This window comes from Ochotona princeps, chromosome 5 (assembly GCF_030435755.1).
Source record: "Ochotona princeps isolate mOchPri1 chromosome 5, mOchPri1.hap1, whole genome shotgun sequence".
Taxonomy (NCBI): Eukaryota; Metazoa; Chordata; class Mammalia; order Lagomorpha; family Ochotonidae; genus Ochotona; species Ochotona princeps.
In genome coordinates, this window is record NC_080836.1 from 58,250,500 (window position 1) to 58,267,382 (window position 16,883).

Sequence of the window (16,883 nt, forward strand, 5' to 3'; positions counted from 1 at the left end):
ACTAAAATTGAAATGTCAATGAGGTGGTCACAGAAGGTGGTTAAGAAGTCGCATTTACTTTTAACATATTGGTTACTCATTACTATGTCAATTAATTCCATAATGATGTAAACTTTTTGCTGATGGTATGTTGGAGCTTTTAATTGACTGGGATGATACTCTGCTGGCTCTGTCTTCAAACCAGAGAGGGTATACCTAAGAAGCCACTGAACTTGACTGGACAATAAGATGCTGGACTCTATGTTTGGTATATGCTTGCAATGGGGGAATCTCAACTGATCTTGAACTGTGGTTATGCAACAAGGTGGAGGAATCCACCATGGTGGGAGGGTTTGGGGAGGGGTGGGGAGAACCCAAGTACCTATGAAACTGTGTCACATAATACAATGTAATTAATGAATTAAAAATAATAAATAACAAAAAAAAGAAAGAAAATGTGAACTATAACTGGCGGCCTCTACCAAGCACAATATTTTACTTAGTTCCTGAAAAATAAAGTGCTTTTGAAAAAAATCCTACCATCAGACCCTCATGTTATATCTCATCAAAATGCATTACTCACTTTGTCTAACAATTACTATCTGGTTGAAGCCCATTTGCGAGAAGCATCATTCACCAGAAGTTGTGTGTTTTAGGGCTAAGGATAAACAGAATTTACTTCTCACAAGGAAATGATGCTTTCATTTTTTTCTTCAGTATTTCCTTGCAATACTCCAAAGAATAACAGAAACTGAAATTTTCTGGCCTACTTTTGCAGTTTTTATTGCAAATATTCTAAGATTGCTGAAGTTTTGGTCACAATGTCTCTGAGGGCCAAATGGCTTTACTAGAATGTCCCTAAGGATTTCCAAAGCCTTTTCTAATAATCTTACAACTGAAAAGATACTGAACTAAAATCCAATCATTTCAGATTTGTACCCTAGCTTTTCCACAGAAAACATAAATGAATTCACCACTCTTGCATTCTTTCCTCAGTCTGTCAAAGGAAGATATATTAAATTAAATGTAATGTCTCTTTAAGATCTGAAATAATGTAACTGAAAGAGCTGCCGTACAATATATTTAATACATGCTGTTCTAACACATTGGCTTACTCAAGGAAGAGCGCTTATTACCTACCTTTCCTCACACTAAGGGAGGCTCCTAGTTTTAAGGAGCCCCTTGATTCAAGTGTTACTGCTAAAGCAGACCCCAGAAGGCGGTGATGATGCCCACTCCTGGCTTCAGCCCTGACCCAGCCGCATCACTGCAACATGAGATGTGAGCCAAGATTGATCTCTCTTTTCAAAAAAGGAAAATTAAGAAGTCAAGGGGAAATTTAATTAGGAGATTAAAATGATGTGACTGAAGTCTGTATCTATGTACTACTGTTTTAAAACTTATCTAAATGCAAACAGAACAAGCCTACCTCTAGTGTGAAATAATATATGTTTAAGAGTATAATCATCTTAGATTTAAAAGTTATGATAAAAATTAAACTAAGCTTTACTATTTCTAAATTTTCACTCACACAAAACAGATATAACAGGGGAAATCAAAATTATAGAGCAATATAAAATTCATTCTCTCATCATAAGATACTTTACAGAATCCACATTATATAATTCAGATAACCATTCAAAGTGAAAATGGTTGACCTGCCTTATAGCTACACAGAACTGCATCAACACCAAAAGATATCTAAATGTTAAATATTAACTGTGAACAATGCAACAGTTTGGATAATATGCAGCCTCAAAATCACATAATTTCTAATTAACAATGAAATGAACTATACATTGTAATGAAACATCAGTTTCCACTAGAATAAGCTCATCTTTGCTTAATGGTAAGTGAGAGCTGCCAAGGCTAGCAAAACAGTAACAGAAAATTTCAGGAAGAGAATCATTGAGTTTGTTACAGGAGGAAAGACTCCCACTGTATGCAAGTGCTAGGTACTTAAGAATTACTTTTACCGAGTGAGTCTGGAGGGGCAACCCTAAGAGGAAAGAAAATTCTTCAGATGCACTGCAAGCCACACTGTTTACAGAGGGCAGGAGCTGTCTGTTTGCTTATGAAAAATGATACTGCTTCCCTGAATACAACAGATCCAATCACTACTCCAAGAGGAGGAGTTAAATTTGAGTGGACAGACAACTGAACTCCATTCCAGGGATGGTAAACATCAAAGAGAACAGTGAGTTCATGAGAAAAACAAATGCACGCAAATGCCCAAGCAAAAATAAGACAGCACGGCAGTAGGGGTGTGTGAGGACAGGATTTCTATCACGTAAACTGTAATGCTGAAATAGAAAGCTATAAAAAAGGTGACTTCTAGAAGTAAATTAATACAGGAATATAAGAAAAATTATTAATAAAAAGAAAATGAAAAATTGACATATTTCAGAATCAATGTGGCAAAACAAGATCAAGAACGTTGCACTAAAATGATGTTTTGTAAATGTTTTCATTACAGCGTCTTAAGTTAAAAGACTTTCTAAAAAGGAGGCTCTTTTCATTTCAGTTCTCCAAAGAGACCACTAACACAGCAAACTTGTAAGTTTACACATAGAGCGATGCCTTTCAGAGTCATTTTTATCTTAAAAGCACTATTTTATTACTTGTCAAAAGGGAAAAAAATATTCATTAAAACTCAATAGTCAAAATCAAAATTAGGAAATAAGCTACTTCCCTTCAAATCATACGTACAGCATATGTATTAAGTATAATTCATTTTTACCCTATAGTTCTAAATAAAACAGAAATAACACAATTTCTGAAAATTCTAAAGAAACATTTTCAGGGTTAGTGTTGTGGTACAGTGAGTAAAATACTGCTTGCAATGTTGGCATTCCACATGGCACCACACCACACTGAGTTCTGGATTCTCCACTTTCAATACAGCTTTTTGCTAATGCCCCAGGAAAAGCAGCAGAAGATGGCACAAGTCTTTGGCCTCTGCAACCCATGTGGGAAATCCAGATAAAGCTTCAAGTTCCTGACTTCAGCTTGGCCTTGCATTGGCCCTTATGGCCATCAAGAGAATGAGCCACTGGTTGGAAGATCTCTGTCTTTCCCTCTCTTTGTAACTCTGACTTTGAAAATAAATCAACGATCAACATTTGCAAAACGTAAAATAGATAAATATATATATATATATATTTTAATTTCAGAGCCATAGAAATTCAGCACTGACAATCCACTGCTAAGTGACTAGCAAGCAGCACATGGGAGAAGGCATCATGGTGCAATGGCTTAAACTGTTGCTTCCAACACTGGCAATCCAACATGTGGTTGCAGATTCAGGTCACAGTTTCCCTGCTTCCAATTCAGCTTCCTATAAATACACCTTTGCTGGGGTCCGTGCAGTAGGTGTGGATGACAGGAAGGTGTGAAGAGAATAGCTCCCCTGTGTGACAAGGCCCGGGGGAGTCTCCAGCTGTTTGGCAAGGCCTGGAGCAAGTCCCTCTGACCACCTTGACACTGTTTCACCCCCTGGTTGCATGGACACTCAAGCACCCCACTAGGAATTCTGTAATCTATTGAGGCATTCTTGTTTGCCCCTATGAGACGATTTTTGCAACCAATATGGGCTTGAGAGTTAATGTCACTGATAATGTCTTGGTGAGTGGGCCTTTGACAATTTACACACAGGAGCACAATTAAGCCCATGCCATTTTTGAATACCTTACTGTGTGCTAACCATTGCCTCAGAATTTGGCCCAGACATGTAGCACTCCTTCTGGTAAGGGGCTTGAAAATATCCTAAATATTAATGCAAGTGATGGGAGTGAGAGCTGAAACTGCTATGGCAATAAATAGTTATCATTATCTCAAAGCCTAGTCTGTCTTTGCAATTTTTGGAGCAAAAAAAATGTAATTGTTTTAGCCACATTTATAATTTTTAGCTAGAGGAATTAAGGATGCTTTTATTAAAGAAAAATGCTTTTGATTATTGTTTCATTGTTTATGGGAATGTAGAGTCTATAGTTGTAGGGGGATTTAACATTTGAAATTTTTGTTTCAGATTTTATATTTTTTCCTTTGTAACCTATTTTCCCATTAAATAATGAGTAAATTGTAGAAATAGAAATGTGGTAGGAATGTACTACTGATTGGCAGGCAATCGCATGTGCCTTGGCCTTGGAGTCCTGGCTGTCGCTCCATGGCTACTGCTGAAGAATGAATAATGGCTTGCTTTGAAGAAGCAGTATTTTGCAGGATTATCTTTAGGGGCACCTGCTTAGTCCTGAAGTGCAGACAGAATGACCAAATGTCTGTACATGCCCCCTTAGTCTTCAAGTAAAAAACAGAACAATTAGTTGCTTGTGCAGAAGCTTGTGAGTGTCTGAGTAAATAAAAAGGACAGCTTTATCTTGGGCTGTTGTGAGAACGCACCAAGTAACAGTGTCTGTGTCTTTCTTTATCACCGACGCCGTGCACCCTCTTGAGCTCCGAACTCGGCTGGAGCTGGACTCCGGCACACCTTGAAAGGCAGCAAAGAAGGAAGCAAGACCCTGGGCCCCTGTCACCAGTGCACTGGAGACACAGGTGGAATTCTAGGCTCTTGGCTTCAACCTAGCCCAGATCTGGCTGTTACTGCCATTTTCAGAGAGAATCAGTGCATGAAAGATTTCCCTCCTTCTCTTTCTTTATTTCTTCTTCCCTGTCACTCTGTGTTTCAAACAAATAAACCAACCTTTTAAAATAAAAGGAATAGCATATGAATTAGGCCATCAACTATAGGAATGTACAAAGTTGGAAATGTATGTAATTGTATTTGATTAATTTATAACATATAAAGTTAGTTCCTAATTGTCTTCTGCAAAACTGTCATTTGTTACCAATGACACCTATTCTATTTAAGTTACCAGTTCATGGAAACCACATTATAGCTTTAACACAAACCTTAAAGATTAAAAAAAAAAGTCTTTATTGTAGAGAGGACAGATTCACAAACATTTTTATTTATCATAAAGTATTTGGAAGAATAAATTTTTCAAAAGCACCCAGATTTCTTTAGAAAAGTTCTCTATAATGCTCCACAACACAGACAAAAAAGAAATATACATTCCATTTACCGGTTAGCTCTTCCAATACCTAAAATAGCCAAGGTTAGGGCAGACCGATGCACGGAGCTTCCAACACAATCTGGGTCCTCCATGTTGGTGTCATGGGCCCAAGTGCTTTAGTCACTCCTGCTGCCTCGGGAGACGTGTATCAGCAGGACGGTTAACTGGAAGCAGAGGTGGGACTCAACCTCAAGCACTCCATAAGGGATTCATTTTCAGCAGCATCTTAACCATGGTGCCAAATACCCACTCCACACATATAGTAACTGTTCTTGGAGATCATGTTTCTCTTGATGGGAACAAAATGTTGTGCAAAAATTAAAAAAGAAATTTGGACAGACAGAACCAGAGATGCTCTTGACAGAGGAACACAAGCTTAGTCTTAGTCTTAGATCATACCATTAGGCAGGCTCTTAGAAAAAGAAAATAAATCAAATGCAGATAAGACAAAAACTTAGAATGTTGTTTCCCTACATACAATTACCAATAAAAAATACTTTCACCATTGTGGGTGACTAGAAGAGACAGAAGAGTGAAAATCCTTTGCATTATTAGCTCCCCAATTTGAGGCCAAAACACTGCCAGTACTGCTTACTACTTGAATGTTATCTTGCTTTCGGATGGACTACAGTGATTATCAATCACCTAACCAGCAAAGCTGTCAAAATCGCCAGTGACACTACTGCTAGGATGGCCAACTACTTCAGTGTGTTATCTGAATTACTAAAAAGGAAACTGAACAGGAAGGTTTCTACTTCAAAATAAATATAGCGACAAAAAAATTAACAACAAGAGATGAATTCAATAGCCAATGAAAAACACTAGAAAAATGAGCAAGAGTGAGGTCACCCAGGAGAATTTAGGAAGGACAATGGACAAGGAAATGTGAAACCCCAAGGAAACAGGTCAGAGTGACCACTGGGTATCTGATCAACATTGTGGGCAGTTTAAAACAGATTTTTTTGTTATGGATAATTCTATAAAGTAAAAGCTACATTCTGCTTATAGCAAGTACCAGCATTCCTAACAAAGTTTGCACTAATAAAAATATTTTAAATTAGCAATAGCTTAGGTTCTGGCTGTTCCACTTCCGATTCAACTTTCTGTTACACTCCTGGGAGAATAGAGGGTGGCCCAAGTGCTTGTGACACTGCCAAGGACATGGAAGATCAGGATGCCACTCCGAGGCCCCTGACTTCAACCTGGCCCAGCCCAGGCTGTTGCAGTCATTTAGGAAGTGAACTATTGGAGGGAAGACTTCTTTTTCTCTTTATTTCCTTCTCTCTTTTTCTCTGCCTTTCCAATAACATATGAATATGAGAGAGAGAAGAGATATACACCAAAAATAGGCTTAATTACAACAGTTCTAATTATCTAAAATAACAGCACAGAAAACAATGCTAATTAAATAAACATCTGTGTTAAATTTCAACACACAGAAATTTTAAATATCATTTAATGGCTGGCGTTGAACTACCCCTTAGAGTTGAATATGTTTTACAGTACGTTAACTGCCATTTGAATTTGCTCTATACTCACTGGGTCACTAAGCTCTTAATAAGTGCCTCATATATACTTTTTATGAAAGATACTCTAGTCAACATTTATTCAATGTATTGAGAAAATGTGTTGATATAAGAATCCTCAAGTCAGTGACATCAGGGCAAGACAGCTCGGAATTCTGTTTTTTACTTCATCTTCCAAGATGCAAGGTGTTTGTTAGCTCCTATTAATTAGTATAGATTAAGACATAAGTAGGCACAACATCTGTGAATAGATGTCAACAGGATGACAGGGCTCCTCATCATCCCTAATCAAAGCTCTCAGCTCTAGTTTCTGAACCACCAGCCCCTGTACACTTGGCATTCTCATGGTCATGAACTAAAAACTACAGACCCCACTGCCTGTCTGAAGCACTCACTCAATATGGTCCAACTCGCAAGGTCACACTCAGGACTCCTGGCTGCAGGTTTTATGTTCTTTCACTACACCTTTGTGTTTATTTCTTAGGACACAGCTTCATATTTCATTATCAGGTAACATCCTTAATAATGTAATCCAACAACTCATGCTGCCTTCCTTCATGCTACTGGCATACATAAACTTTCAATAAGTCTATGCAACATCTAAGTCTATCAATGGCAAAAATTATGGGACCAAAGTCAGGGTTGGGGAGTGGGAGTGGGGTGTTGTTGTCTGACTTTTACTTCAGATAGAGAAAGCTGAAGAGAACACTGTCCCAACTCTCATATCACTAATAAAAAACATAAGCTCATTTCACAGGAAAACCAATTACTCTGAAAATCTCTTTAAAGATGTGCAACTTAAAAAAGAGACAGAACTGGGGCACTTCTTTACCTGAGGAAAAATGTCAAACATAATGCAAGCCAGGTAAGAATACAGCTAAAATGTTTAATGAATTGCTGAAGGCCGTCTGCGGGCCAGTGTGAAAGAACAGAACCTTTGGGAAGCAAGACCATGAGGACTCAGATTCACCTGGAGGCTCTTCTTCACAGACTTCTTGGGGAGTACTCAAAGAAGACTGAGAGAGGCAAGAGAGATCATTGGGAGGGAGGAGGGAAGCCTGCCTGAGAGGCCAGGCCTGGGAAAGAGAAACCCTTCAGAAAAGGCAAAACTGCAGCTGATTTCTCTGGTTCTGTATCCTTTACTGGGGGTGGGTGAAAGGCTTAAGGCACTCAGGCAATATCAGCAAACCCTGATGACACCAATGACATGAGAGTATAATGGGGCTCACTGTACCTAGAGGGAGGAATATAGAAACCCCTCTAGACTTAGGATAGGGAGTGAAAGCAAGAATACATTATGAGCCCAGAAGTACCAGCAGTCTCCTAAGGCTGGGGCAGGGCAGCACTACTGTGGTTCCCCAACAACCTAAATCTAGAGATACCACACTATCCAAGTCCCACCCCTGGGCATGTATCCAAAATGAATGAAATCAGTCTGTCCGAGAGACTTCTGTACTCTCATGTTTACTGTACCACTGTCGATAATACCTAGTAATGGGAACAAACTTAGTGTCCCTCAACTGACAAATGATAAAGAAGATGTGGTACATATACAAAATCGAACACTATCCAACCATAAAAATGATAAAGTCTTGTGTTCTCTACAAGATGGATAGAACTAGAGAGAATTATATTAAGTGAAATAAGCCAAGAGCTGAAACACGAGTACTACATTAGCTCACTTGAATGTGAAATTAAATAGTGTTGATGCCACAGATGTTAAACAGTATAATGGTGGTCACCAGACACTGAGGAGATTAGAAGACAGAAAAGAGTAAAAGCACAGGTCAACAGGTAGTAAATTAGAGGACGGTGACAAGTTCCAGCATTCTACATTCTGTTGAACAGTAGGGTAAATAGGGAGAAGGACAATGCATATTTCCCAGTCAAGGGAAAAAAAAAATAAAGGATTTTGAATGTTTTCATTACAAAGAAATATTTGTGGTGAAAGACAACTGCTGTGTTTAGACATTACACCATGAATGCCTGTTATAAATCCCACGTGGTACTCCATTAACATGTACAAATTTTAGGTCAATTTGAAAAAACTTTTAAGATATATCAACATTAGAAAACCGTAAATTAAAAATGCAAACAGAAACCTCCACACAAGGCAGTTATCCCTGAATAAAATAAGACAACTAATAACATCAAGTTCTATCAAGGATACAAGTGCAAGTACCATAAATTGTTGGTGGAAAGGTAAAATAACATAGCTACCTTGAAACTGTCAACTTGGCAGTTTCTTATGAAATTAAACATAGTTATCACATGACTCAATAATGTCAACCTGGTATTCCATCTCAGAATAAAAACAAGCTAACACAAAAAACTAACACTAAGCATTCATAGTACTCTTATTTATACTAATTAACAACAAGAAAAAGAAAGTACCAAAAGTATCCAGATTAAAAAACTGTTGCATCTATCCAATGAAATACTTATCCACAACAAAAGAAAAGTGAACTACAGTACATACAGAGAAATGAATGAATTTCAAAAGCATATATAAGCAGCTATGTTAAAAATGGTATGCACTCAGGCCTGGCACAGTAGCCTAGTGGCTCAAGTTTTCACCTTGCACGAGCTACGATTTCATATGGGCACCAGTTTGTATTCTGGTGGCCCAGCTTCCCGTCGAGCTCCCTGCTTGTGGCCTGGGAGAGCAGTTGAGGATGGCCCAATGCCTTGGGATCCTGCACCTGCTGGAAGACCCGGAAGAGGATCCTGGCTCCTGGCTTCAGGTCAGCTCAGCTCCAGCCATTGCAGCCGGTTGGGGAGTGAATCAACTGATACAAGATCTCCTCTCTGTATATCTGACTTTCCAATAAAAATAAAAATAAATCTTAAAAAGAAAATGGCATGCATTGTATGATTCCACTTTATGTGACATTCTGGGAAATGCAAAACTATAGGACCATTGCAAGAACTACACAGAGCAGTAGTTCTTGGGGGCTGGAGACAGAGCAGGGAGAGTTCTAAGGGTCCTGAGACACTCTATGTTCTTGACTGTGGTTGTAGTTTAATAGCCATGTTTTGTCAAAACTCTCACAACTGGGGTTTGTTTAGTGACACAGTAAGGTAAGCTGCTCCTTACATAATGTTGGCATTCCTTAATAGCCCTGTACAAGTGCCAGCTGTTCCACTTCCAATCCAGTTCCCTAATGTGCCAAGGAAGGCAGCAGTACTTGGGTCCCCGTCTCCCATGTGAGTGACCCAGATGGAATTCATGACTCCTGGCTTTGCTCTGGCCCAGTCCCAGATGATCCATCGATTTTAAGAATAAATTGGTGTGATCAAAGATTCCCCGCATTCAGCCTTGCTCTCTATACATTCTTTCAAAATAAACTAAATCTTAAAACACACACACACAGCCATTAGGAGTACACCAAGAGCAACCTCATTGAAGAATAAACTAGGGGTGCAGTGGCTCTACAGGCTAATCCTCTGTCTGCCAGTGCCAGCATCCCATGTGGGCACTGGTTCATGCCCAGCTGCTCTATATCCTGTTCCAGCTCCTGCCTGTAGATTGGACAGGCAGCAGAGGATAGCACAAGTACTTGAGCCCCCGTACCTACATATGGGAGACCTGGAGGAAGCTCATAGCTCCTGTCTTCAGATCAGCTCAGCTTTGATAGTTGAGGCCATCTGAGGAGTGAACCAGCTAGCAGAAGAGTCTCTCTCTCTCTGTAACTCTGCCTTTATTTAAAAAAAAAAAAAAGTTTTATTTTTGGAGGGAAGGGAGGTTTACAGAGAGAGAAGGAGAAACAGGGAAAGGTCCTCCATTTGCTGGTTTACTGCCCAAATGGCCAGAGCTGAGCTAATGCGAAGCCAAAAACAAGGAGCTCCTTCTGGCTCTCCCACATAGAGGGTCCAAAGGCACTGGGTCATGCCCCACTGTTTTCCCAGACCATAAGCAGGGAGCTGGAGAAAGAGGAACAGCCAGGACACAAACCAGTGCCCACATGGGAATCTGGTGCTTGGAAGCAGAGGGTTAGCCAATTGAGTCAACGCACCTGCCTGAACTCTGCCTTTCAAGTTAAAAGAACTGAAAAAAAAATAATGTAGGCTTACTTCAACCTTTATATTAGATTAATAAACTTTTCTTCAAATAAAAAATGCACTAACAATTATAGTAAAAATAAAAATGACTATACAGTGTCACAAAGTACAAAAGCAATCTTGTTTCACTAGGTAAGTCTTTCAAGAGTCTATATTCCACAGGACTTGGGTTAAATTTGGGGTTTTATTTTTGTTTTGTTTTTTAAAGATTTATTTATTTTTATTACAAAGTCAGATATACAGAGAAGGAGAGACAGAGAGAAAGATCTTCCATCTGCTGATTAACTCCCCAAGTGGCCGCAATGACCACTGATGAGTCAACCCAAAGCCGAGAGCCAGGAGCTTCTTCCAGGTCTTCCAAGCAGGTGCAGGGTCCCAGGCCCTGAGCCATCCTTGACTACTTTCCCAGGCCACAAGCAGGGAACTGGATGGGAAGTGGAGCTGCCGGGATACCAACCTGTGCCCATATGGGATCACAGCACTTGTAAAGCGAGGACTGTAGCCACTAGGCTACCACACCAGGCCCCTGGGGCAAAATCTTACACCCTTTAAAAAGTCTACCCTTTATTTATACAACCTGAAGTTTGGGTATCTATCAACTTCCCTAATAGGAAACTGGGAATTAACATGTGGATGGGAAAATATGACTAAATTGTTTGGATTTCCATTCTACCTTAGGGTTTCTGCCTTTAAACAAGGACAGAAGGAGAGCTGGAAAGGAAGAGAAGAGTAGGGAGGAAAATGAGACAAGGAGCGGGAGAGAGAGAAGAAAAATGTTAGTAGGAAAGGAAAGCTAACTGTGTTGAAGAACCAAAACCAAATTAGATACTAAAATGACAAATCATAGAAAATGAATTCTAATAAAATGTCTGAGTCCTCAATGTTAGATTTTCTCTTAGTAATACAATAAAATTGTTAAGATGAAAAAATAGCTCTACTTACCCACAGCAGTTTTCAAAAGCCATATGAGTGAAATAAAAGCTTCTATAGTCTTTGTCAAGTAATCATAATTTCTTCAACAATTATTTGAATGCTGACTATATACTAATTAGCAATTAGAAACTAATTAAACACTGCTTAACTGATGCTGAACAAACAACATTATACCAACAAAAAGTCATTTTTAGAGATATAGCACAATTCTTTTGGGTTTTTAAAAATAGATTTATATTCACCTCAAAGCCAAGTCTATCCTTTTCTTTCCAAAAACAAAAATGTGTTACTTTCTTGTCCCAAAATTCATCTGGTTTCACGACACAGACAAGGGATACCTCAGCTGGAACAACATTCTACAAAACACAGGAAAAAAGTCATCATAAGTTACACAAATGATGAGTCATTTACTAAAATTCTAAGCTACTAAATATGAAAATTATGATAAGCAAGAGACTTTTAGGACAGAAGTAAAATAATAATAAAGTAGAATAGATTCTATTTTACTTAAAAACATAACAGTAATAAATTGGTAAGCTGACTGAGAAAATATTTCAAACAATGTAATACAGACAGTACGCATGACGAACTATTTTACTAAACCTCTTGACTGGAAATATGTTTGGATTAAATTTTAAAGTGAAAATTAGCTGAGAATTATTAAATGCAGTTTTTATATGAAATGGAAAACTTTTTCATATAATCATCTTATAGAATCCCTTCAAAAGATGTAAAATCAATTTTCTCACGCAATTATTAGTTTAAAAATAGGCCAAAGGGCTAATTTTTGACAAATACAATTTCACATTTACTAGTTTACCTAAAGAATGGAAATGAACATTTATTGAGTTAATATTTCACATCATATTCCATTACCAAATTCCACAGTTTAACTTTAAAATATATCTTCATATGTAATAATTTCTACCATTTGCATTACTATAATCTTCACATTGGCCAGGTTTACAGAAACCTTCAGAACAGGCTTGCCTGCTCAAAACTCAGCTCCCCATTAAAATCTATCAGAGACACTAAGCTCAGGTCCCTGCTGAGCTCTCAGTCCCCACCCTACTCCTCTCCTGCCAGCACACTCCCCAGCCACAGCCAAGCTGAACTCAGTATCACTGGAATGTGACAAGATGGCTTCTACTGCAACTCTGGCTATATTACTTCCTGTCTGGAATGTTCTTCGCCTAATACCAAGGAGGGCTCCTTTAATTTAAGAGTCTACTCAAACAGTCCCTCTTCAGGAAGACCTTCCTTCTCCCAGCAAAGGTGGGACTATCTGACTCAGTCTCCTTTTCCTGGTATTGACAGCATTCATCATCGACTGACACTGTGCTTTATTAATCTACCTAACTGACCATTATCTGATTACTTAGCGAGAATATAAGCTCATTGGCAAGGCCTTTCTCTACTGTGTCATTCCCATATTTCCTGTGCCTGTCCTGGTGTCTAATATACAAAAGACACTCAAAATAATTGTGAACTAAATCCTCACAAATATGATGATTGCATTCTCCTCAATTTTCCAGGAGATAAAATAGAAACCAGGTCTATCTAACTCAAGTTCTGCCAGATCATTTCTTACGCTGCAGACCAGAGGTCACTAAATTCTCAGAGCTCCAGGTAATAAATGCCTTGGACTACAGGCATACAATCTCTATCACAATTACTCAGTTTTGTGAAGGTAGAGTGAAAAAAGTCACAGACAATATGTAAATCAATGGGCATGACTGAGTTCTTGAATCTCAATCCTTCTAAACCATGACTGGCAGTAGCATCAAAAATTATTAATATTTAGGGGAAAATAGAAATCTTTTCAACATGAACATGTCATTGAACATATCAGAAAACTATAACCCACTGCAAGGACTGATTTGTGATGGGGTACTAAATCCAGTGATGTCCAAACTTTTATCAGAAAGTCTAGAAGAGTTAGGGTAAACTTGATGTTAGTTGATAAATTAACTTTGGAAGATTATTTCAAATCACAAATAGGAAAGCTGTCAGAGACAGGACAAGCCAGATACCTCAGTCTAAGGAATGCTAGCACAAAGGTCTGGGCCTGCAAAGAAATGATATCATTGCTTGGAGACAGAAGCAATGAAAGACTTCCTATGCAAAAATGGTCTGATTAGAAGTCAACAACAGGTCACCGCAACTTCTGAAAATGTTAACTATAAATAAATCCAAAAGTTGTTAAAATACCTATCAGAAAAGAAATCGCAAGAGGGGATTAAATCATCCATTGACTGTTCTTCAAAACTGCCATTGATCAAAGTCCAGTGCAAACAGCCAAGTCCTCAACAGCTCATCTGTGACACAGTTGAATGACAGGATGAAAGGAAGAACATAAGGTCAAAATTATGGACTTCTCACCTAATAGTTATTTTAACAACGTTTACAGAGAAGAGTTCAACCTAAGGGTTTGGAATATAAAAGTGGCGGGTGTTTGACATAGAAAATATTATATTTGATATAATGTTTGACAGAAAAATTATTAAGGGATACCAACTGGGCTCCTGGGCTTGTGTCTTCCAAAGGCTATATCCCTTCTATCAAAAAGAAAAAAAAAAAGATCCTAATGCTGACAAGACCAGGCTCCACATTTAAGGAACATGGAACAATATACAGCTCACCTGGGGAGCTCCTCCTGGTGATGCGCACTTTGTAATGGATAAAACCCAAGCCTGATTCTTTTGCTATGCCAACTTGAAATGCACAGTTACTGAAAATCCTTGCCTATCAGCTGACTTCTGAGGGTGAGAAAATGATCACTATAAACAGGCTTACATTGTACTATCTGAAAACCATACTAAACATTAAAACTCAAACTGGATATACAGTCATTCCAATTCTTCAAATTCCATATTCCTAATCATCTAAATAAAGGACAAAACCAGAATCACTTTCCTCAGATTGCTCTAAATTTTTAACTATATTTCTTTCCACAGAATCCCAAAGCAATTACCAGTTATTTCTCATACTCATTTACAATTCTTGATTTCTCTGATGTAGTCAAACATCTGTTATCCCATGTTACTACAAACTAATAATTTTCCCAAACTAGCCTGCCATTAACCTGCTTTGCTTTATTGCCTTCCTTCGTGAGCTAACACAAGGACCATCTCAGACTGCCCTTTCGCTTTCTTTCACTTCAGTCAGATAATCTTTTACTTAAATTCTACATTCTCTAGCTGCACTTCAAGGAAAACCAGATGTAGCAAACCAATCTTCCCTTTCAATCACTCAAATGTTTTATGTTTTCATTTCAAGTCAAAACCCCTCCAGTATCCTTATAAGAAATCAATGGAGGTGCACTGCGTGTCTATTCTGTGTCCGGAACACAAGGAACATTCTGTGAGGAACACAAGGAAATACAAAACGGAGACTGGGATCAGATGCTAAGGACTTCATAACCACAGATTTTATATATAATTTGCAAGCTGCTCAAAGTTCTTAAAAACAAGGATACTACAAAATTTTCTCCTGAGCTATGAGTAATAGTACGATCCTTATAAATCCTAATGTTTTGGGAAGGAAAGAGGAAATCAAAAGGAAGAAACAATCAAGACAGCCCCCAAAAAGTTCCTTCTGATCAGACTCAGGCATTCTACTCCCAAGCTACAGGATCCTCATGTGCCCAGTAAGAGAAGGACTTTGATGCCACAGTGCACAAAAGCTCCCAGCTGGGTGTGATAACATCCACAGGAGCTCTATTAGGACTACTGGCCACCTTGCTTACCTAAACACGATGACAGATTATTTTCAATCATTTAAGGTTTTAGAAAAGAGCTGAGATTTAATTTACTACTTAAATCCAAGTATATGCAAACCAAATATAAACAACCCAGAAGAGACACGTGAATTTTCAGAACTTAGTCACTAGTAAGAAGCCTAGGCAGAGTTCAATAAATGAAATGCAGCTGCTTTTTTCACCACAATCTGTAAATCTGCTATAAAATATATAAAGCATTTCCTAATGGAAAAAAATTAAAATTACCTGTAGCATTAAGACTACTGTTTTCACCACATTCCACTGTGATTTTCTGCCATCCACAATCACGGTAAACCCTCTCGCCTTACATTTTTCACTGAAACAAAACAAAGTATTAAATTACAAAGATTTAAAATAAACTAGGGGCTGGCATTGTAGTGGGTAAAGCTGCTGAATGAGAAGGCAGTATTTCATATGTGCACTGGTTTGTTTTTCGGCTGCTCTACTTCGAATCTAGTTTCCCGTTAACAGCCTAGGAAAAAGCAGTGCAAGATGGCCCAACTGCTTGGGCTCCTGCCACATTCATGCGAGACACAAATGAAACCCCTGGCTTAGGTCTAAACTAGCCATTGTCACTGCGGCCATCTGGGGATTAACCAATGAAGGAAGAGCTTTAAGGTCTCTCTTTGTCCCCTCCTGTCTTTCTCTATCTCTTTCTCTCTCTCTTTTCTGCTGCTTCCCACCTCCATCTAACTACCTCTGAAATAAATACATATTTAAACAACAAGTTCTAGATTTTCCTCCTGCTGATTTAAAATAAAGTTTACAACTCAATAATCCATAGAGCAGAATTAAGCTCACTAGGCTTAGGCTAGGCTATCAACGAATAAATTCTTCAGAGTACTTTTTCAGCTTTCTCAGGTATTTCACTTGAGAACTTACAAGCTAATGTGACACTTGAAAACAGAATGTCAATGGCTTAAAAAGTAAAGAAACCAAAGCAACACTCAAGCCTCTCAATTCCTTCATTAGTTAAATGTGATCACAGTGAAATAAGCAATTAATGATTGCCAAGTGCATTATATATTTATTTTCTCTCTTTCCTGCAAGTAGAAAATAAAGTAAGCTACTACTAAATCACCAGAAATGGGTTTCTTGGTGCTCATTAAGGAAACATAATGAGAAAAGGTAGTGTTTGTGGCACAAAATGATTCAAAGCTTGAATAACATCATGTCTGAACTACCTCTGTACACACGCTCACATTCCTAGTCACTTGGCCAGCTAAATTTATCTGGCATGTTGGACAACGTGCTATTGTTCTGAATGTTGGGAGAGTGTGTTACTGCCATTTCTATATGTATATAGAATTATACAATTCTATATATTATTCAAGCACTTACTAAGCATTTTCCAGATGTCAACCTTAGTAAAAACCTAATGATATCTGTGTGGATAAGCTACATTCCAAAGGCCATACCAAATAGTTATTACTGCTGCTGTTCTACTTATCAATTTAATGCAAAGATCTCCAATACAATGGAAGAAGCAGTTATGCGACAAAGCAGGAATTTGGGAAGAAAATGTCCTCA

The 16,883-nt window shown here is 38.3% G+C and overlaps 1 protein-coding gene across 2 annotated transcripts in view; it reads right to left on the reverse strand.

Annotated features, from left to right (window-relative positions):
- The window catches only part of SESTD1 (SEC14 and spectrin domain containing 1), a 71,291-nt gene that overhangs the window by 38,886 nt on the left and 15,522 nt on the right, over positions 1-16,883 (reverse strand). For both annotated transcript variants that reach the window (XM_004577005.3, XM_058664686.1), the window contains 2 exons: positions 15,579-15,669; positions 11,815-11,928 (listed from right to left, as the gene is read on the reverse strand). In XM_004577005.3, coding sequence (XP_004577062.2) covers positions 11,815-11,928; positions 15,579-15,669 — 205 coding nt within the window. The remainder of the gene's footprint in view (positions 1-11,814; positions 11,929-15,578; positions 15,670-16,883) is intronic.